The following is a 22,405-nucleotide window of genomic DNA, read 5'->3' as shown; positions in this document are numbered from 1 at the left end:
TTATTAAACGACAATAAAAACTAAGATAACTAATTATCATTAAGAAAATAATACAAAAAAAAAATATAATATTATATATATATATATATATATATATATATATATATATATATATATATATATATATATATATATAATGTGAGCTTTAGGAGATGACTCAATCTCAACAGGAGACGGGTCCACCGACGTAGAAGAATGAACCTGAAATAACATATAAATAATTTAGATTGATGCTAAACTAAACATGGAATAACATATAAACAATTAATAAATACATTATTTTATTGTAAAAAATCAAACCTGTGTGTCGTCGGGCTCCTGAGACGGCTGGCTAGACGGCTCATGAGCTGGCTCCTCAGTAGTCTCTTGAGTGAGACCCGGAGCCGGAGATGTAGATGGTGCCGGAGCAGGAGACGGGTCCACAGGCGCAGAAGAATGAACCTGAAATAACATATAAACAATTTGGTTTAGTTTTATGCTAAACTAAACATAAAATAACATATAAACAATTAATATAATACATTATTTTATTATAAAAAATCAAACCTGTGTGTCGACGAGCTCCTGAGATGGCTGATGAGAGGGCTCTTGAGATGGCTCCTCAGCGGTCGCCTGAGCGGGCCCCGAGCCGGAGACATGTCGAAGTCCTTAAATAAGTAATCGAAGTCCAGCTCCGTGCCACAGATCTTGGCGGCCGCTCACCCTGTGGATGACGGGCGGCGGCCAGTGCAGGTGATAGCCAGAACATGTGATCTGAAAATAAATCTGGCATATATACAAGTGTCGACGGAGGCTCTGAAGTTGACGCCCGGTAAGAAGTTGACGGGATCTCTAAAGTCGATGGAGGCTGTTGGGATGGAGCTGGAACTAGTGTGTGGTCGTCAGGCTCATCTACTAGACCACGACTCCCTCTGGCCCCACCCCCTCTGTGACCAGCCCCTCTAGCCCTACCACCTCGTCATACGATCTAGTTGATCCCTGAACGGGAGAATACTGTGGTGCGTATCCATATCTCGGATAACGCTTCTCGTCCATCTCCACGCGTATGGCATTGCCTCAACAATATAGTCGAGCGGAGGGTCAGCAGCTATAGGCTGAAAAGGTCTCATCCTAGTCCACACCCATATCTGAAAGGGTCATTAAAAAAGTATTTTATAAGGATTTTCATTTCAAAAAGCTATATTTAGAATAAAATTACACACACTTAAATATAGTACCTGGAGGAGCGGGCAAAATGCAGCGACATGGGTCCTCGCGCCCATAGACAATCGACAGAATCCTCGACACATGTAAGCTAGAACAGCAGCGCCCCAACTGTAACATCCCAACTCGCCCAGATGCTCTAGAAACGACAAATACCTCAAGCTCACATGGGAACTCGATGTGTTCGAGAACAGGAATACGACAGGTTGGGACGAGTACGTCGGTTAACATCCACCTGAGGTGTGTCCTCTGTAATTGGATGCTCCATGTCTACGAGGCGCAAGTGAGTGAAGAGGGAATGCATCGACAGCCGACTCTGTCCCCATATATCACGCTCTCATGAGCCTAATCAACTCATGCGTGCGATACAACGGCATCGCCGAGGCCCCTCGATATACAAGCGCGTCCATCTACACGGAGACCGTAAATGACCTCCACGTCCTGAAAGGTGATGGTGGCCTCACCAGTGCGGAGATGAAATGTATGGGTCTCCCGTTTCCATCGCTTAATCATGGCCGTCACAAGAGACCTATTATGCTGTACGTGACCAGCAGCGACGCAACGGTAGATAACGCCTTGTAGAGGAAGTACCTGTCACTCCCCAAAACCCACCATAGGCGTAATAGGCATCCGATGCTATGAACAACCCCGGAAGCACCTTATAAAATCAATAGACGTCTAATTTTTTTTGATAATCTTTTAATAAATACGAAAAACAGTCATTAATAAATTAGATAAAAGAAGAGAAAACATCATTTCACCCCTAAACTTGGCATGAAAACTCACTTTAGCAACTAAACTTAACTTCTAATTATATATCCCCCTTAACAACTTTCATCTTTGTTGACACCCAATTTTGTCCCGTCCTCCCCAAAATATTTAGTTACGCTTCTGATATTTTGGCAACTTTAAAATAATTATTATTCTATTGCAGTCACAATTGTTATTATCTTTTATTTTATTACCACTGCTACTACTACTACTATTATTATTATTATTATTATTATTATTATTATTATTATTATTATTGTTATTATTTGTTATTATTGTGACCAGTATTATTATAATTCGCATTTCAGCATTTTTTACCAGCTTATGCACACGCATCGCATTTATTTTCGCGCAATCAAATAGTAGCGTTTTATTTACTGCTGAACTTTTAAAATAGTATCACACGGTTATTATGGCGTTTCATAATCTTGTTTTATCCGGGGATTGATAATTACATATGTTTTAATATTTTAACACACATGGGTCTTTTATTTAAATTGAGGAGCTAAGTTATTCAGCCCATATTTTAATTCATCTAACCCAAATCCGGACTCAATCAACCCATACTATTTTTTGGACTAGCCCATAAGAAATCTAAAAAAAAACGGGCCCACACCCATTACCCGTCCGACCCGCCCCGGCCCATCTCGTTTCTTAATGAAAGCAGTAGGGTTTTCCCTCGCGTGTCCTCGGCGCCCCCCTCTCTCTCTCTCTTCCCGCTCCCTCTCTCTCTCTCTCTTCCTCCTCTCTGTCGTTGATGCAAATAGAAATCCGCAGGCCCCTTTCGTTCCCAACAGGCCTGCATGGCCAATTTTGGGAAAGAAATTAATGAATCGATTTTCTCCGGTTCAGAGGTCAACGTTGGAAAGTTTGGATGCTTGTTCTTTTTCTCTGGCTCTGCGTTCAATGCGAAGCGTTTTAATGGGCTTCGTCCTTTTGTGAAGGTATATCCTTCATCGGTTTATTGGTCGAGTTGCGAAAGTACAATTTTTTTTATGAACATTGTCGTCTTCTTGGTATGACAGTCGTTGTGAACTAAACGTTTGATTTTAAAGGGTCGACTCAAATCCCGCCCAATTTTTCGTTTTTGAACCCCGCCTAGCTACCTCCTATAAATAGTGGCTTGTGAACTGATTCGGGAGAGTGGTCTTTCCAGCTGCAAAAAACTCTCCTAAAATATATAGTTTCCAGCCGTAAAAATCCCCCCTAAAAAAATAATCGGTTGGTAGTAATCATATATTTTGGTGATTGATAAGAAATATACTAAATCATTTACGTAGTTTTTTTCGCTGTGGTATTGATTCGGATCTATGCGAACTCAGAGTGTGGTGTTCGAGTAGATATCGAGACCTTCGCCTCACTTCGCTGCACCCGAAGAAGGTAATAACCTCCCCTTTAGATCATTTTTTTATTTCAGTCAGGTCTTTATGTGTGTCTGTCTGTTTCGAGCAGTACGATTAGCTTGCTCATTTCGCTTAGGGATTAGCTTTAGTTTTCATTTTACTTCATGTTTGGTGTGTTTCAGTTGTTAGTATAACATCATTAGTAGTTTGGCCTTACAAATCTGTCTTTTAATGGAAATGGGATTAATTTGCGTATGTTAGTTAAATGCCCATTGTATGATTGGTATAGTCTAACCTTGGTGTAGGGATAGCATTAGTTTATGGTAGTCTGTCAAATGCGTCGTTAGTTCATTTATGTTCAAATGTCAGTATGTATAACTCCACAAGCTTGTTAATCTTTCGTCAAATAAGTATCCATGTTAAATGATTGCCTTATTTAGTTCAGTCGGAGTCCATTAACATGTATGTTAATCTTAACAGTCCTTATCATGTATATTGAGGTTGTATTAAAGAAATCAAGTTGGGGTTTAGATGTACATAGAGGAGATTGAATCAAAATGCTTGGTTAACATTTGAAATGGTCAATGCCATAGTTCATGAATGTTCAAAGCTTTATGTCGTCTAATACTATTATTGGCATGCTTGATATACACTTGCTCTTGGTTTTCACCTAAATGTTCTAGTTGTCCTTATCCTTTAAGAGTTCTTAAGAGCTTTAGACTCGATAAGATGCTAAAATGAGTTTCAAAAAATGGGCTAAATGGGATTCTTGTAAGGAAAAAAAGGAACCTGAGAAGCTATTTTAGAGACTTTATACCTGTTAGGATGAGCCAAGTTCATTAGAAATAAGGCATGTCTTCGTGTGTGAAAAATGATTAATTATGCCCTTGTATACCTCTGTTTTGCTAAAATTAGTTTATATGTGCCAATATCTGATTCAGATTACTCTATTTTCAAAAGGAATAAATCTGTAGTTTGAGTATTCACTGGGAAGACCCAAAATGGCATGAATCTTTTTTTGAAAATTGAATATAGCATGTCTAGTTCATTGGCTCCCTGGCAATTTGCCCTAAAAAGAAAACAAACGAACTGTTTACCATGCTTGATCGAAAGAATATTGGTTTTCAACTTGCACGATTGTCCATCTATGTTTAATCTTGTCTTTCTTTGGTTTACTCACTCATTTGCGAAACTTTGCCATGAGTTGTTGTGTCCACTATTCTTGTTATGCTACTTAAGGCACCTTGCCATACTTGTTGGGCATAATCAAAACCAGCCACAGTCCCTGTTGTTCGCTTGTCATCCAACTTCTCACAGGTCGATCGGTTTAAGTCAAATGCTATGCTTCACAATGCATTATGGATAATGTAATAAGATCTCTATGTTTACCATGCCAAAACTGTGCATAGTCAATATTTGCGAAGTGGTCAGTCCTATTCAACAGGCTGCTTGCTTGCTTTGTTTCCCTGTGTGTAGATCTTTCGTCTAACTGAATATCGGGTCGAAATTTTCCTCTTTTAGTTAGTTCTTTGCTGTATGATTAAAATAATAGCAAAATAACTCTAAATCCCACCTCGCCTTGGTCTGGTTAATTATGAATCTTTGGTGTCCGATGTGGTTCTCTTAAAAATCCTGTTTGGCTTTAATGAGGTCACCGATTTAGTCATTTAGAATATTCCTGTTCTGTTCATCTTTCTCATGTGGTTAAAGGGGCTCGTCTAGCCAGCGCCTTTGCTTAGCTTAAATTAGTTTGGGGAGTGGGAAGGATAGCAGTACTGGTTATGTTTACTTGGTTTAAATTAGTTTCTCCTGTTGCACCTAAAACTATTTCAGTTCTGTTGAACCTCAGGACCTGTGCCATGAATATTGATTTTGCACGTCATTTGCCTAGCCTTAATTTGGTATTGACGCCTGTATGAATTCGTTGAGTTTTGATGCATTAGTATGATTGTTTTTATTGTTCTTTTTTCTCTTGTATGGTCAACTTTCTTGTGGTATATCAAGGGAATATATTCATATACACTTAGGAATATATGGGGAGAATACGGTTTACTGTCGAGAATAAGCTCTGTGGTTTTCTTTCTTGATACATAGACAATAGGGGTATGTTCATTGTTTGATTACATTTCGCTGTTTGTTGGTTTGTTCCTATGCTCGTATGCATTCAATATACATGGTATATACACAACCTACCGATCTACTTTGAGTTTACATTTTGTATGTTTGACCTTATTCCTTGATTATATACTAATCCTTTTCCTTTCATTTTATGCATGATCACCGCCTACGAGGCCGAGGGACTCACTCTTCTCCTGAATTCGGCGTTGGGCTAAAAGCTCAATGCAATCTTCTCGAATCATTCCTCATCAGTCCATCCTCAATAGCATAAAAATTATTATTGGGCCAAAGTCCAATAGCAGCCCAGATTGCCGCCGTCTTGAAAGTGGGCTGAGCCCATTAAACTAACTTGCTCCTATATTTTATCATTTTGCATTTAATTTGTATCATACAACTAACTCTTTGTTTGTTTTGTTTTTCTTAGTTTAGATGAACCCTAATGAATTAGTAGGTTTAATTTCAGTAGTGGGTAGTTAGGAAGACTAAATTTTTTTTTTTTTAATTCCTTAAGTTTTATTCTCTTCTTTTCATGTGAAAACTATTTGTAATAACTAATATTTATTTTATTTGGAATAATTGATTTGCAAAATAGCATGACTATATATTTTAAGTAAAGGGAATCATATTTTATTCTTACTATCATATACATTTCAAAACGTCACTAATACGCAAATATAAACTTAAATATATTTTATAAAGATTATTTTCAAGATTCATCCAATTATACACATTTTAGCCGAGCATAGTTAAATAAATTAGTAAAAAGAAAAGAAACTCATCATTTTTTGCATTCTATTTATAAAATAAGTCTAGATTTTCTACACCACTATACTCATATAATATAATTTTATCCTAAAGTTAAATTGGCTAGATCTTCTCTTTAAAGCTTCTATGTATATGCGAATCATTTATTTTGCAAGTCTCATTTTCAAAATAACACTATTATTTAGAGCTTCGCAATATTTATAGTTTACTTTAAATAACATTCGAAGTCTCTTTTTCGTGCAAATCTTGTTTTAAAATGACATTTTTATTTAAAGCCTTAGCATATTTTTAAATCTTATTTTAAACAACGTTATTATATTTTCTTTAAAACCTTAGTAATATTATAAGCTATTTTCTTAAAATTTAGGCACCTTATTTAACCTTAATTAATTAACCTAAGTTTGACCGGTAAACCGTAGTTAACGGATCCTAGAGGATGCCTAACCCCTTCCCTTTAGGATGATTAGAACCCTTACCTAGAATTGAAAATTAAGCAGACCATTAACGGAGGTTTAGTTAGCTTTGCCTTAGTTAATAATTAGGTGCCCTAATTCACCTTAAAATCAATTAGGTGGCGACTCTAAAATAAAGCAAAATAAGAATCTCCAATATGTTGTACCTAATTTAACCCGGTCTAAATGGGGTATAACAATCTTAATTAAATACAATCCCAAATGCTGACGTGGCAAAAAAAACAAAAAAAATAATTAAGAGAGTGAAAAACAAAAAAGATGGACCCGCTCATATATATATTATTATAAATTAAAAAATAAAATAAAAATTATACAGTTAAAAAATAAAATAAAAATAAAAACCATTTTCTTCACAATCCCCCTCCCACTCCACGGCCCCACCCACCATCTTCTTCACAACCCCCCCTCCCACGCCACAGCCCCGCCCCCACCTTCTTCTTCTTCACCCCACAGCCCCGCCTTCTTCTTCTTCTTCTTCTTCTTCACCTTACAGCCCCGCTCCTACCACCTTCTTCTTCTTCACAACCCACCACCCACCCCGCAGCCCCGCCCCCACCACCTTCCTCCTTCTTTTTCTTCACAAATCCCTCTTTCTCTCTATATTCTCATCATTCTTTTCTTTTCATTTTCACCATTTTTTTGGTTTCTTGATTTTGATTTTTGTTTTCTTTCAAAAATAAAGTTATGGAATAATCGTTATGGAAGAAATGGGTTTGCTAATAATAATGGCCAACAATAACAACCAAAACAACCAATTTGGACGAATTTAAGTGTAAGTGGGACTAATTTGAGAAGGAATGGGATGAAATTTGGTGGGGAGATGATGGTGGTGGTGGTTGGATCCAGGCTGCTGCTAGCTGATTCTTGTATCCATTTCGAACTTGCTTTTTCTTTCTGTTGTAGTGCTTCACATCAAAAACAAAACAAAACAAAAAAAATTGAAGGGCAGTTCGCCCAATTTTTGAAGGGCAGTTCGTCCAATTTTTTAAAGATGATGGTGATGATTTAGGAATTTTAATAATTGATTAGGAATTAATTAACGTGGAAATATGATTAATAAAAGAAAATCTTTGATAAAGATGAGATTTTTCAGTTGGGTTGATTTAAGGAGGTGGTGGTTATGGTGGTGGTGGTGGTTGCTACAAGTGTGGTGAGGATGGGGAGAAAGAAGAAGAAGAAAGAGAAAAGGGAGAAAGAAGAAGAAAGAGAAAAAATAATAAAAGAAAAACAAAAAATGAAGGGTTGGTAATTTTTGACATGACAATGATGTGGCAATGACGTGGCAACGATGTGGCAATGACGTGGCGCGAGTGTAATACACTTCACATTGTGAGAGTGGTATTATTTTTTTAGGGTGGAAAATAATTGGAACAAAAGTTGTTAAGGGGGGTATATAATTAGAAGTTAAGTTTAACTGCTAAAGTGAGTTTTCGTGCCAAGTTCAGGGGTGAAATGATGTCTTTTCTCATAAAAGAATGATCATACTTTGACATAACCCAGCGGAAGTCAAATTAGAAACTTATTAAATAAATGTGGCAAAATTCCCAACGGGTCACACAAGACTCCAACACACTACCCACAATCTGACAGCTGTCTGTGGAGCTTCTAAGATAATAAAGATGTCTAAAAACATCAGGAAGCAGCTCAAAAATACGAAAAGTAAAGATAGAATGGTGCCCCACGAACAATCATGTGGGCTCATCGAATAGTCTCGAAAGCAGCAAGTTCTCTTAAGTCGTAGGCGTATCACGAACCTACTCCTCAACGATACCTAACATACCATAAAAAACAATAATGGTATGCCTGAGTACTGGGTACTCAGTGAGTGTCTAAGGGGCAATAGTTAACAAAACAAGATATGATGAATAAAATCAATGAAAATCACAGTTCAAACCCAGGAATAAAGTAAGTCAGCAACATTAAAGGGTCATCAGAGAATCCAACAACGAAGGACACATTAACTTAACTCCTTACCCTTTAACATGCCAAGTATTTCACTTACGAATTCAATATCACCACAAGACACTCACATGCAAATCAATCAATCGCCTCCGGGTTAGGAAACCACAGAGGCTAATCGTCCTCTGGACTAACACAATAATAAATACTCCAATGGAGGCTAATCATCCTCTGGACTAGCACAACAACAAATGCACCGGGCGACATACCTCGGAGGTCAATCATCCTCAGGACTGACACAACAATAGATACTCCGGGCTAGGAAGCAACGGAGGTCAATCGTCCTCTGGACTGACATAGCAATACTCATATCGATACGTTAGGATCTAATCGTCCTCTGGACTGACATAGCAATACTCGTATCGATACGTTAGGATCCATAACGACTGATCATCCTCTGGACTAGCACAGCTTGCCCATACAGGCCCAAACACAAACAAAATACAAATCATGGCATATTACCGAATCATCAATCATGGCTTAGAGCCGAATCTCACTTCTCAAGTCATCATCTCAAAATAGAGGCATTTCAAGTCATAACCGATTTAGAATCTTATTCAAATCTTTTATACAATTTTCAAGTTCAAGAAATCATTCAACAACAAAACAAGTTTAAGGTCCAACCTTTAGAAAAATGAGTTCAATCATCCAATAATGGGAAAAACGAGTTTCACAAAGTAGTATAGTTCGTATAAGGTTCGATGCGGGCTTGACCCTACACACGCATGACCTTGTCTAAAAGAAATCATCTTTAATTCCAAAAGAACTTCCACCAAACAAGATTTATAATCATGTTCATATTCTAAAGGAATATTTCAAGTCACAAACAATCATCCACACGTTTCAAACAAGATAACATGCTTCAAAAAAGTATTCTGAAAATTAGACATACTTCGAGCAAGATTTTTGGGAAATCTAGACATACTTGAAAAGACGATGTTTGAAATATAGACATACCTCAAATCCCGCTCAAATGCACTTTTCAATATTCAATAATCACACTACAATGGTTTTAGATGAAAGTAGCAAACCATTCTAGTGCTACGCAATGGGGTGTGAAGTAAAAGAGGAAAGATGCTACTAAAAGAACTTTAAAGATTAGAACTTGAATCGTTTCTTGAAGTTTTCTTGGAATTTCGAAAACTAGGGTTTTTCGCAAGCCTTAAATCTTGTTCTTGAATCTTATGGAAATCATTGGTGGATTCTAACCTCTTTGTTTACTCTATACTAGTTAAAACATCAATAATAATCTCATAAAATAAAGAGTCTTACCTTTTGATGGAATCCCACACGCCTCTCTTCTTCCTCTTCTTGAATTTTCAAGAACCTAAGGTTTGGAGAGATGATTTATGATCAAGAAGAGATGAACTATGGTGTATGATTGATGGAGATTGAGTATAGATCCACCTTAGGGTTAGAGAGACTTTTCTAGGGTTCTTTTCCTCAGAAAAATAGGTTTAAAACGAAGTGGGAAATAACACAACGAAGTAGGACTTAAAGAAAATTCGGAACCAGAAAATATTCCCCGCTCCGTGCTAAGCCCGCGTCTCAGGGTCAACACCTGATCATGGATCCACGTTGGCCACGCGACACGGTTCTAGCACCTGATCATTTTTGGTCTGCAGCTGTATTGTTGCGTGTTGGGTCCGCGACGCACGCCCAACACATTTTTTCAACAATCGATATTCGCTCAGTAAAATGATCATAAATCCCTGTACGTAGCTCCGTTTGAGCCCTACTTTTTATGGTTGGAAAGGTATTTCAGAGACTACAACTTTCATGTTTTAAGTTTTCTCAAATTCCCAACGAAAATACTCTAAAACTGGCTAGAAGTGCAGAATGTCTTAGATTTAGACGAATTTAGAAGCCCTTAAGAACTCCACTTTTTGGTTTGACTTCAAAACGACTGTTTATTGCCCGAATTCATCCCGAATAGATTCATATAGCTAAAGTATCAACTTAATACTAGTTTTTACACATTCACACCTAACTCAAATTTACGAGGTGTTACAGTACCTCTGGCTCGAAGGGCTCCGGATGAAGGGGGTGGGATTCATGGAGGTGTCGTATCTGTTTTACGCATTTTTAGTTAATCATTAACATGTAATATTAATTATGTAATCTTTTATCGAAAAATTATACTAAGAATATTAAGGTTTAACTAAGGATGTTCAATTATACTAGCTAACTAAGACTTTAACGGGAAATTATATTAACTATCTAAATTTGCGAATTAATAATTTTTAAATTAATTATTATACTAGCTACAATTTACTAACTAATATTATATTGATGCTATTTTAAATCTTAAACTAAGGATGTTCAAACCTAACCTAAGAATTAAATATAATTAACAAACAAATATAATCTTAAGGATATTAAGGTTTAACTAAGGATGTTCAATTATACTAACTAACTAAGACTTTAACGGGAAATTATATTAATTATCTAAATTTTCGAATTAATAATTGTTAATTATACTAACTACAATTAACTAACTAATATTAGATTGATGCTATTTTAAATCTTAAACTAAGGATGTTCAAAGTTCAAACCTAACCTAAGGATTAAATACAATTAACTAACAAATATAATCTTAAGGATATTAAGGTTTAACTAAGGATGTTCAAACCTAAACTAAGGATGTTCAATCCCAAACTAAGGATGTTCAATCCTAAATTAACAAATATTTCACAAATAAAAATATAAAGATTAACAATTCATTATCATACAATTAACAATTAGCTAGCAAACAATTGGCAAATAATTAATAAATAGTTAACAAATAAACAATTAATTAATGAAACTATTAAAAAATATTTAATAACTAATTAATAAATAATTAACAAATAAACAATTAGCTAATCCGACAATTAAGAAATACTAAATAAATAATCAACAAATAAACAATTAAAAATTAATTAATAAAAAATTAACAAATAAACAATTACCTAACAAACAATTAACAATTAATTAATAAATTTAAAATGAAAAAACGGGCAGTGGATTGCCCATTTGCACACAAAAGAAGTGCGTAGTATTTTTTATTTTTGTAGTCCGCAACTATTACACAACAATCATGCTTAGGATAGTAATATATTTAACAATGTAATACAAAATTCGTAGGGAAATACCTAGATTGAAGGGGGTTTTTAGTTTTTGAAATCGAGTTCTACGCCGCTTTATTCCGAAATCAAAGCTTTGAAACTTGTTCCTTGCCTTGAATATACCAAGAATATTTTGAGGTTACAAAAAAAAATGAAAACAATGTATTTGGAACGTGGGGACCACCTTTTTTTGGTCTTTAATGGAGGTTTCTCTTTTTTTAAAAGGAGGGGGGACCGTCGGGGTGGGGAAGGTGGGGGGACTTTTATTAAAGATGTATTGCGCACTAATTTAGTGTGCAAAAGGCATTTTGATAACTTTTTTTTATTGGGATAATTTGGTACCTTTTGTCACTTTTTGGGTCATTTAATTTGCAGACTCAGTATTCATTCTCTTTGTTTCAGAAAACAATTCTTCACAAAAAACAAAGAAATAACTATAACATAATAAAATATAGTATTCATAACATTAATAAATAATAATGTATAATTCCTAAATGAAAAAGTTTAAAGTTTCAACTACTTAAATGTACCATCAAGTATCTCAATCCTAATCACAGAGCTCATCGTCATTCATCAGAATCACTATCTTTATTAGCACTCTTAGAATTTTGGTTGTCTTCCGAAGATGACGATTTTGCATTTGAAGATGATGCCAGGAAACCCGCATGCTTTGTCAATGTTGCTAACTTCTCATTTGTGTCACTTAACTCTTTCTTCATCTTCGTGTTTTGGCGCCTTGTCTCTTCATTCTAGCGCTGCGCTTCTTCCAATCAATTATATAACTCGGAATTCAAAGCATGAACTTGAGATCTGATCTAATCAATTTTGTTTGGCACTGTAGATGTTGATTGCCTAGGCACTTTTACAGATCGAACAAGGAGCCAAGACCTGGAACTCTCTCTTTTTTCTTTCCATCAACTGATAGCACCCAAATGTCCATGTCACTTAATCGAGATGTTTGGCTAGCTGATAATTCTTCTTTCTTTATTTCAAATTTATTCTGCACAAAAAGCAATAAAACAAACATTAATGTTTATGCATTACACCTTCAACGAAAAATAACTTACAGCAAAAAATGATTTATTACACCGATCGCGCTGATCAGTTTCAGCTCTTAAAGTCAAGATTCACATATTATATCTTTAGCTAAAGAAGACAATTTGACCTCAGATTTTCTCAGATGTTAACTTTTGAGAAAAAAGGAGGAGATAAAGTTACCAAGTTAACATTTCCAAATCAAGAGTTACTGATGTTCTGAAAATAACATAACTAGTTGAATACAAAATAGTACAGATTAAACAAAAGGGTTAAAAATAAAGCATTTTTCAATACCAGCTATCTTGACATGATTTAATAAAATGAAAAAAACCAAGGACAAACAAGATTCTTTTATTACAATGAACAACTTTAGTAATAGTAACAGCTCTTGTCAATCCAGAATTTCATGGTGTTTTCAGGAAGCTTGTATAAAATCATATCAACTAGCTTAAACTTTCCAGTGCTCTTCTCGAAATTATAAATTGAATTTCTTATCTCTTGGATATAAGATAAACCAGAATTTCGTTTTGAGAACTAAATGTAGATTAAAGAAATATGAATAACAAATGAGGAAGTAAACCAAATTGTTGTTCTTGCTCAGATGTAAAAGAACCTTGAACTCTCGGGTCAGTCAAGTATAGCCAGATCATGAAACTAATCTATAAGCACAACAGTCATAAAGATAGCAAAGAAGTTTTCAAACTTGAAAGTTAATTTAATTTAGACACTGCTGCTTAAATCCAGAACCTATTAAAGACGTGTACTTTTTAGTTTTAAAGAGGTCTTGGCAAGGTCTTTCTTCACATCTACGACAAATAACAGCAGTGTAAGTAAAGTCACAATGTCAACTACATCAACGCAATACACAAATAAACCAAAAATACACTCATGTAACAAGATCCAAGGACAACATCGTCGAATACTAGTAATACAACATAATGACACTCAACAGAGCACAAATTCCGACAAAAAACACAGTGAGAATCTGCGTGAATGGCAAGAATATCGAGTGAAATGAAATGGGTTGGCCTCAGATTTCTCAAGGATCAGCTCAAACTAAAGCTTTTTTTGGGTGAAGTGTCAGAATCAACTAACAGTCATCATTCATGGCAGTAGCAACATATGAATCCATAGGGACAAAGCAAATGCTTCAGTAATTCAAGCTTGGAGACGTAAGTCAGATAAGCACATGCATGAAAATCAAGTCGCATCATCAAAATAAAGAATTAAGACTTACATGAGCAGCTTCAGCTTTCTCATTTACCCAAATTTCATCTTTTTCCTTGCGATGAGTGCGAAAATAAAAATCTGAAGCTGAAGGATCTTTTCCAGTAGCTTCCTTCTGTAGTCAAAGGAAGATATGTATGTGATCAACATTTATATGATATAATTTACTAGAAAGAACAAATTATATCGGATCTATACATTAACATTCTATTCCGAATCACGCGATGAGGTATACAACCACCTGTACGAACTGAGGCATCTGCATTTGCATCATGATTTATTTGACTTAAATTGAGGAGAATCCCAATGCTCTTCATCTCCTTGAATACAACATCCCCCATCCAATGTGGCTTCAAAGCCAAAAAAATTCTGACATCTTGAAAAAGTTGGGTCATTCTTGCAGCTGTCCTTTTCTCAAAATTGCGTCGCATAGCATCATTATAGTGAGGGAGCCATCTAAATTTCTTCTGCAATATTTTATGATATAGTTAATATATATCAAAATGAAATTAAAATTAGTCGTATAAACTAAAACACCAATAATTGAACATGCACTGTATTGTAAGTCTCCTTACCTTGAATTCTTCAAACTACATACCCCCAGTAGATTCTGGGAACTTCTTCCAAGAAGTTTAAGCCAGCTCAAATTTACTAAGAATGCAATTAGCAATATGCATTCAATAACTGGCTTGTGAGGATTAAACCTACAGAAAAATAGAGTGATTACTGACAATATATAAATTAAATTCACTAAATTAAGCATGTGTACTTAAAGTTATTAGAAGTACCCATCTGCTTCAGGTACAATCCATACTCGATCAGCCAACCACACTATACGAGGTGGCTGGAGTCATATTGCTAGGTGAAGACATTGGTTGAATGACCGTATTTATAGCTTGGGACTGATTACATTGAGGTTGAGAGTCAGTGTTATGAGGTTGGATTGCTTGACTTCAGGACTGGTTTGAGACAAGGAAGTTTCATGAACATGATGTGAACTAGTGTGAGATATGAGAGGTCATGATGGAATTATGGGAGGCAAATGAGCTGCTTCAGGCTCTGTTGTGTGTGTTTTCTTTTTGCGTAATTTTTCTCTCTTACCATTAGTCTGCCCAATTTGTTTCGATCCTGTACCTGACATCTGAAAGTAAGAAATTACTCCAATAATGATACAATCTTCAGTAAAGATTATAGATAACTATGTTCATAACTGAGAAGAAAATATGATAAATAACATCACATATTACAAGAAACTAAAGGTTTATACTTAATGATAAATAGAAAAATAGTACTCTCAATTTACAGAAGTTGCACCATTGTAAATAGCAGCAGATGTGGTCATGTAATTAACATATAAGAGTTTCAATCAGGAAGCATCAACAAAAACATATTCAACATTCTTATTCTCTTAAATCATCCTTTCAAATTTCAAAGCAGATTAAAACGGTCTACAGAATAACGTAGTATTTTGGTTTATGGAATATATGAATAACTAAAATCACAATTTTTTGGAAGCATACACAGTTCTCTTAATGTCGGACAATGCATTATACTCAAATTCTCAGAGACAATCATATTTGTACTAGAACACAGTAATCAACCACAAAGAATGCCTATTTGGCTCTGCAGGTATTTGATGTGCCATCAAACTGAATTAGATTTCTCCATGTGGAATCAAGTGATTTGAATCCTATTTGGAAAATGATGCTGTTCTTTTATTTTCTTTCCTTAATCCTGTGTATAACCAAATACCAATAAAAGTATTTACTCCCTGGGATATTAAATGCATGGTATTGTTTCAATTTATTTGTCTTACTTCTGTTTAAAAAAATGTTTTTTCTTTTCTTTTTTGGCAACTCTTTAGTTTTATTCACATGACATGTTTAAGATCACAAAATTAACAAACATTTTGGTACTACATTCTAAGCTTGATCCTTCGTTCATGTTTACTAAAAAAATGTTTTTTCTTTTCTTTTTTGGCAACAGTTTTATTTTTGCTTCTCGAGAGTCAAATTACATGACATTTTAAGATGTATTTTTTCATCATATTAATATGAGAGAATTGTAATTTATAGTGTTTTTTGTATAATTTCATACCATCTAAATTTTGATTTTAAAATATCGAATTAGTTTAACACAATTTAGCTCTAAATATTAATGCCCTACTGCAGAGGACTAAGAGGTTGTCAATGGATGGTTTTAGGAGAGGTAAAGGTACGTTGAAGAAGTATCGGGGAGAGGTGATTAGACAGAACATGACACAGGTCCAGTTTACCGAGGACATGACCTTAGATAAGAGGTTATGGAGGACACGGATTAGGGTAGAACGTTAGTAGGTAGTTGAGCGTTGTCCTACTTATCCTTTCATACTAGTAGTCGTAGTATTACTCTTGTAGTTTCTTGGCCTAGGCCAATTTCTGCTACTATATGTTGTTTTCTGTACTTCGGTTATCGTATTAATTTGTGGTAGTAACCTAGTGCTATCAACTTATAGAAAATTATCACGTCCTTGCCGCATTACTATAGAAACTCTTGCCATCTGATTTCATTAGCTTGAATGAATTGGCAAAATGAAAACGTGGAATTCCCTGATTACTAGCTCACAAAAAAATCAGCAATACCTTCCCTTAATTCATTTTTTCTTAGACATGGCAAATAAAAGCAATCAAGTATCAGCTAATGTTAACAAAATCAAAGTGTATGATTGCAAAAGAAGTACATATTCTGGGTGATGATAATCGAACCTCTGAACCTAATGATGGAAGACTAAAAGTAAAGCTCTCTGCATTTGTTTGATGAAAAACAATTGCTTCCTGATTCAGACAGGGCTAAGCTTTCCGTTTCCAGATTGTCGAGGTTGAAGCTTGAGGAAGAATTTACATCAAATTTGCTAAATTTTGAGTAAGTGAAGGAACCCACTTTAGAAGACCAAGAGTCAGTTGGAAGTGACATGTGGAGCGGAGATCTGTTGAGCAAAGAGTTGAGCAGCACGACAATCATACTATGTTAGACCAGAATATGTACTTAAATGAGAAAGCTGATATATACTGTCACTCAATCCAATGAAAATTGAGAAAGCAACTTGGATAAGCTGGTGTAAATAGCTAGCTCATGTTGATGAGGGGTTAAGAGATGACAACAACAAAGACCAAGCAAGTCTCTGAATTAACTTGGCCCTTTCTTGCACGGAAAATGCCCGAATTGCACACGAATCAATGTTATTTTGCTTAACCAAATGAATATAATACAATTTATAAAGAAAATGGTCTGTAACTTCCAGCAACAAGAAGTATAAAGTTAAATGCACGTGAATACACATATTTTACGAGGTGTAGGGAGGGGGATTGTTTTTCTGAGACACCCCATGGTACTGAAAGGAAAGAAGCAGGTTGAGTGCTAGGCATAGATTTTCTATGGTGGGGAGTGACAAATGATACTCTAGTGCCTCATGATAAAAGAAGAAAATAAAGTGCAGTTCTATACTCCTACTAAATAAGAAAAAGATGCATAGGTCACAGAAATCAGAAGTCTAAGACAAATCAATATGCAGGATAACATTTTTTTTCTTTAAAAAAAGTACCACTCTGAGCTGAGGCCTCAAAAATGAAATTAGAACAGTAGCAAGAAGTTAATAGGTTGTCAATTGCATACTCAATGCAACTTTTACAATTTCTAGACTGGATGCTGTGGGGTCTCTCTTCTATTCAGTGATTTTAAAGTACAATCACAAAATTGTAGACAAATTAATGGATCTGGAAGTGGAAAGATCTTAGCAAACAAATTATAAACAGTTCTCACAAAATTGAATGCATTATAGTGAGATGGATCAGACCTCCTCTGGGATGGACAAAGCTCAACACTGATGGCAGTCATAGCAATGATGATTCTATTGGAGCAGGAGGTATTATAAGAGATAGTAATGGTCAGATCATTATGGCATATGCTAAAAACTTGGGAAAAGGAAGCAGTAACATTGCAGAAGCAAAAGCTATAATTTATGGTTTACAATGGTGTACCTCACAAAGTCTTCAAAATATTATTCTGGAAAGTGACTCCCTAGTCATTATCAATATGGTGAAGGGTAAGAGCAAGATAGCCTGGCAACTTCAGGATTCCATTGATATTATTAAACGGATGCTGCTAAGACAACCAACATTGTTCAACATTGTTATAAAGAAGCGAATCAAGTTGCGGATGCATTGGCCAAATGGAGCATAGAAGAAGATGAACAACAATTCTATGATAGCAAGGACTAGCCTAACCAAGCTGCAGCGGCATACTCACTGGACAAAGAGAATATGGCCTCCATAAGGCATAAACAGAGGAGGAACATACTTGCATAAGGCCTCTTTCTGTTGTTAGCTGTTTTTAGAGTGGAGAAGTTTACTCTCTGTTTTGCTAGCTACAGTAAGCAGATGGGCTTATGTAATTCTGCAGAGGTTTGCTTATTGCTTTAACCTCTGCCTTTTGTACATCTTTTGTTGATGAAATAAAGGCCATGCCTCCTTAAGGCGTAAATTTTATATATATATATATATATATATAAAAGTACAATTGCACAAAAGAATTGACTCACATCATGCGTACATCATAACGCCAACCTCACAGTAGATAAATATTGTACTTGGCCACTATATGGTGGCAATGCTCTCAGAGATGAGAAAAGTTGAGGCAGTTAAGGCTTTTTTTTACCATAAAGAGCCAACTGCTTCGATCAAGGATTGAGACATTGATATATCTAATCACAGACCTTCAAATCCATGTCTACAAAAATCTATTGGTATCTTGAGATTGCTCAGTTATTTATTTTTTTTTACCTAAATTAACACTACCAGTGACATAATTGTCAGAAAGAATGTAGTTACATTAACTGATCACTGACAAATGGCATAGCACATGTAAGAGGAAAGAATATCACTATAGTTGAAGGGTGCTTCTGATAACGTAATAGAATTATGAGAGTCAGAATAAAGAATCTTATGATTCAACTTCAGCATAATTATCCAGTCCTTAATAGACTGCTTAACTATGGGCCACGTAGTGCGGCTAGATATTTTGGAAAGTGCAAGAATTTAAAGCTAGATGTAATAAGAATTTATACTGACAAACAGATTAATAAACTTTAGAAATGAATAAGTGCATTCAATTTGAAATAATGATAAATTAACTGCATCGCCAATCTAATAAAAAAGAAACTTCCTTCCAATCCGTAAGGGTGCTTATTGCTAGCTCCCCATTTCTGAGTTGCAGCGGCTGATTTCTCCCATCAAAAACTTTTATTTCCATTAATTGATGAATATGCCAAGGCTTGCTTCTTTGAGAAAAAGACTGACTTGAATTCTTCATATACATTAAACAACAGATGAAGCATGTAATCATTTTAATACTTGAGTGTAGGTTGAGTCTCCTAGGATGACAACTCCATAGCAAAGCATCCACAAACGTTGGGCACTCCGCATTCTGCCATAGAATATTGACATTTAAAATGTCTACCTGTGGGGTAGCAACTCTGTGGTGCAGTTGCAAATCTTTCATGTTGATCTCATTGCATTTGGGAAAATGGAGGGACACTTGAGACCATGAGGTCGAATTTGATAGAAACTTCCTCAACTTACAAAACCATGCATCATTTAAATAGTCGTAGCAGTGAAGAACAATTTTTGAGTGCTTCAGTTTTCTTGACTCTATCACAATTTTATGTTCGGGAATTTGATCTCTCACATACTCAAATGATACCAAATTTGGAGAATCGATCTCCAAATTGTCCCCACAATACTGAATCTTCAAGACCTTTAGGGATTGAAATCTAGAAATAAGGTGCTGCAGAAATCCATCAGATGTCAACACATATGATACATCTAAAAAAATCAGATTCTGACATTCAACAACATCCAATTCATCCGATAAATAACCAGAATAAGACAGATGTTCAAGAGTTGGTGCTCGGATTTTAACAGGAAGGTTTCTTTGTGTCGAAATGGAAACTGACTTGATTTTTTGAAGATTCAACAACTCAATCTTTTCCAACCCATCACAATCCTTGAGGATGAAATTGACAATCAAAGGACAGCTACTTAGCAGAGTTTGAAGCATGTGTTCATCTAAACTTACACAAGATAGAGAAAGCTTTCTCAAAGAATCGCAATTCGCAATACCACTAGATAACGAAACAGGCATATTAAGAGTACAACCCTCTAGAACCAATTCTCTTAAAGATTTAGCTGCCAAGATTGTGAAAATAGGCAACGAAATGCTAGCAACTTTAAAGACAAGATATTTTACACCATTCTGAAGTGCAATGTCAATCCATTTATCAATTGAAGGGAAACCTTGAGAGGAGCCTGCAGAGTCTGATAATTCAAATTTTTCTATAGGGATTTTCCCATCCCTATATCTCTCCATGAAACTATCCACTACTTTGAGATAAGGAAGTGTGAATTCCAAGTTGGGATGAGTCAACCAGGCTTGCAGCCATGTTTTCGAGAGAATGCTCATCTGGGCTGCTTCTTTAAAAGGAAGATAAGAGAGTACTTTGTGAATGAGGCAGTGAGGCAATACGTCCAATGTTATGGTCGTACAATTCTTCTTCTTTCTCCCATTAGCTGTCCTCATGGTCGTGGCTTGGAGGCTGCGATGATACAGATTCTGCAAATATATAGGTTACGTAAAATAAAACCCTATATATTGTAGGAATCCTAATTTTAAAAGGGTGTACATAATTTAATCGCCTTCTGTTAGCTTTTCAATAGGCAAATAAAATTCTAAATACACTCAATTCTTCTCTCGTCCTCGGGCCAAGATTGTACGCGAGAACTTTAAGCCGATCATACTTGTTTTGTACTCCCTTTATTCACTTTTACTTATCCACTTTAAACTTTTTACGCTATTTAAGAAATAATAAATAAAATGCATAATTTACCAATGTACTCATATTAATTAGTGCATATTTTTATTGGATTTGAAAAATGATTTGAAGTGGGTAATTAATACTATGGGTAAAACAGGAAAAAATAAATTGTCTTATCTTGATATGCTAAAAGTGACGAGTAAAAGTAAAAATCTAGTTTTGGAATCTTTTGGACAAGTAAAAGTGAACGGAGGCCGGAGGGAGCAGTATATATTCAAAACACATTTTTACTAAATAAGTATTCATTCTTATCGGGTAATTTATATGAGTTTTGTACGCAAAGGGTTATTAATTACTAAAGCACTAAATTGTGTACAACCAAAGTATGCTTTTCGAAATCATCCCAATCGTCTCGGTCGTACGGTTGAGTTAATTCACTGTACTTTATTTTTGAAACACACATAATAGTTGCACTATTACAACTTGTTTGGATCGTTGTTACTCATTGTATCATATTGTATTGTTACTAAAAATACAATGGTTGTTTTGATTGTTACTTAATTTTAATTTATAGTATCGTATTATTAAATTCATCATTACGTAACAATGAAAAACCCAATTTTATGTAACGACCGATGGTGCGGTTGTATCGTTATCTTATTTCTCTTTTCAATTATGTCCTTGCTTATTATTTTATAATCCTATTTTATCCTTTACCTTATTTTTTATTGTTGAACTCCACCTAAATAGCCTACGCCTTCGTTCTTCCCCTCGGCAAACTTTTTGTTTTGTTTCGCTCTCTTTTTGTTTCTGTATCTTTATCTCCATCTACCTTTTGCTAATTTTAGTTAGCCATTTTATATGCTCAGGTTATTGTCCTTGTTTTGATACTCAGTGACGGACCCAGAATTTTAAGGTCGTGGATGCTAACCTCCCTTTAGAGCAAAGTTGCTACCGATCATAAAATTTTGCTACCATATAAGCTTAGAATTATTTGAGGGAAAAAAGGCAGGAGCTCGTAAATTTTGTATAATTTGGTAATCGAACCCAGGCCAAGTCCGTCACGCCCTTCAATTCAAACTCTCCACCAAAGCACCTACCACAACTTTTGTTTGATGGGTGCTACTCAACTCTTCCATTCATTTTTTCAGAAGTTTTTATATAAATATATATAGTTCGCATTCGGGTCAATGGGTATTCGGACACAGTACGTGGATTCGCCCCCGTCATTTTTTCAGAAGTTTTTATACAAATATATATAGTTCATGTCCGGGTCAATGGGCGCTCGAGCATTCAGAACACAATACATGGGTTCGCCTCCGTCGATACTACAACCTACATGTACATATTTTTGTCCATGACAATCTTTGTTTAGTTTTTCTTTGTGTTGTAATTAACTAAGTTTCAGTTATGGGGATTATTATTTGCATAAGGTAAGTTATTTTATTAAGCAATATAATCTCGTAATGTAATTTACCAGATTAAAATCATGGTTTAAGATTTAGGAGTGTATATCACATTTTATGTTGTAACTTGTAACTGTGTCTGGTTTTG

At 35.3% G+C, this 22,405-nt stretch overlaps 1 protein-coding gene across 1 annotated transcript; it reads right to left on the bottom strand.

Annotated features, from left to right (window-relative positions):
- Positions 1-19,123: 19,123 nt before the first annotated feature.
- LOC132068976 (putative F-box/LRR-repeat protein At5g02700) lies at positions 19,124-20,616 on the bottom strand. Its single transcript, XM_059462609.1, has one exon. It carries the CDS (start codon positions 20,614-20,616, stop codon positions 19,168-19,170), a length of 1,449 nt encoding a protein of 482 aa, XP_059318592.1. The 3' UTR covers positions 19,124-19,167.
- Between the last annotated feature and the right edge of the window lie 1,789 nt (positions 20,617-22,405).

The sequence above is a fragment of the Lycium ferocissimum genome, chromosome 1, assembly GCF_029784015.1.
Source record: "Lycium ferocissimum isolate CSIRO_LF1 chromosome 1, AGI_CSIRO_Lferr_CH_V1, whole genome shotgun sequence".
In the NCBI taxonomy this organism is placed as follows: Eukaryota; Viridiplantae; Streptophyta; class Magnoliopsida; order Solanales; family Solanaceae; genus Lycium; species Lycium ferocissimum.
This window is presented reverse-complemented; position numbering and strand designations above follow the sequence as displayed.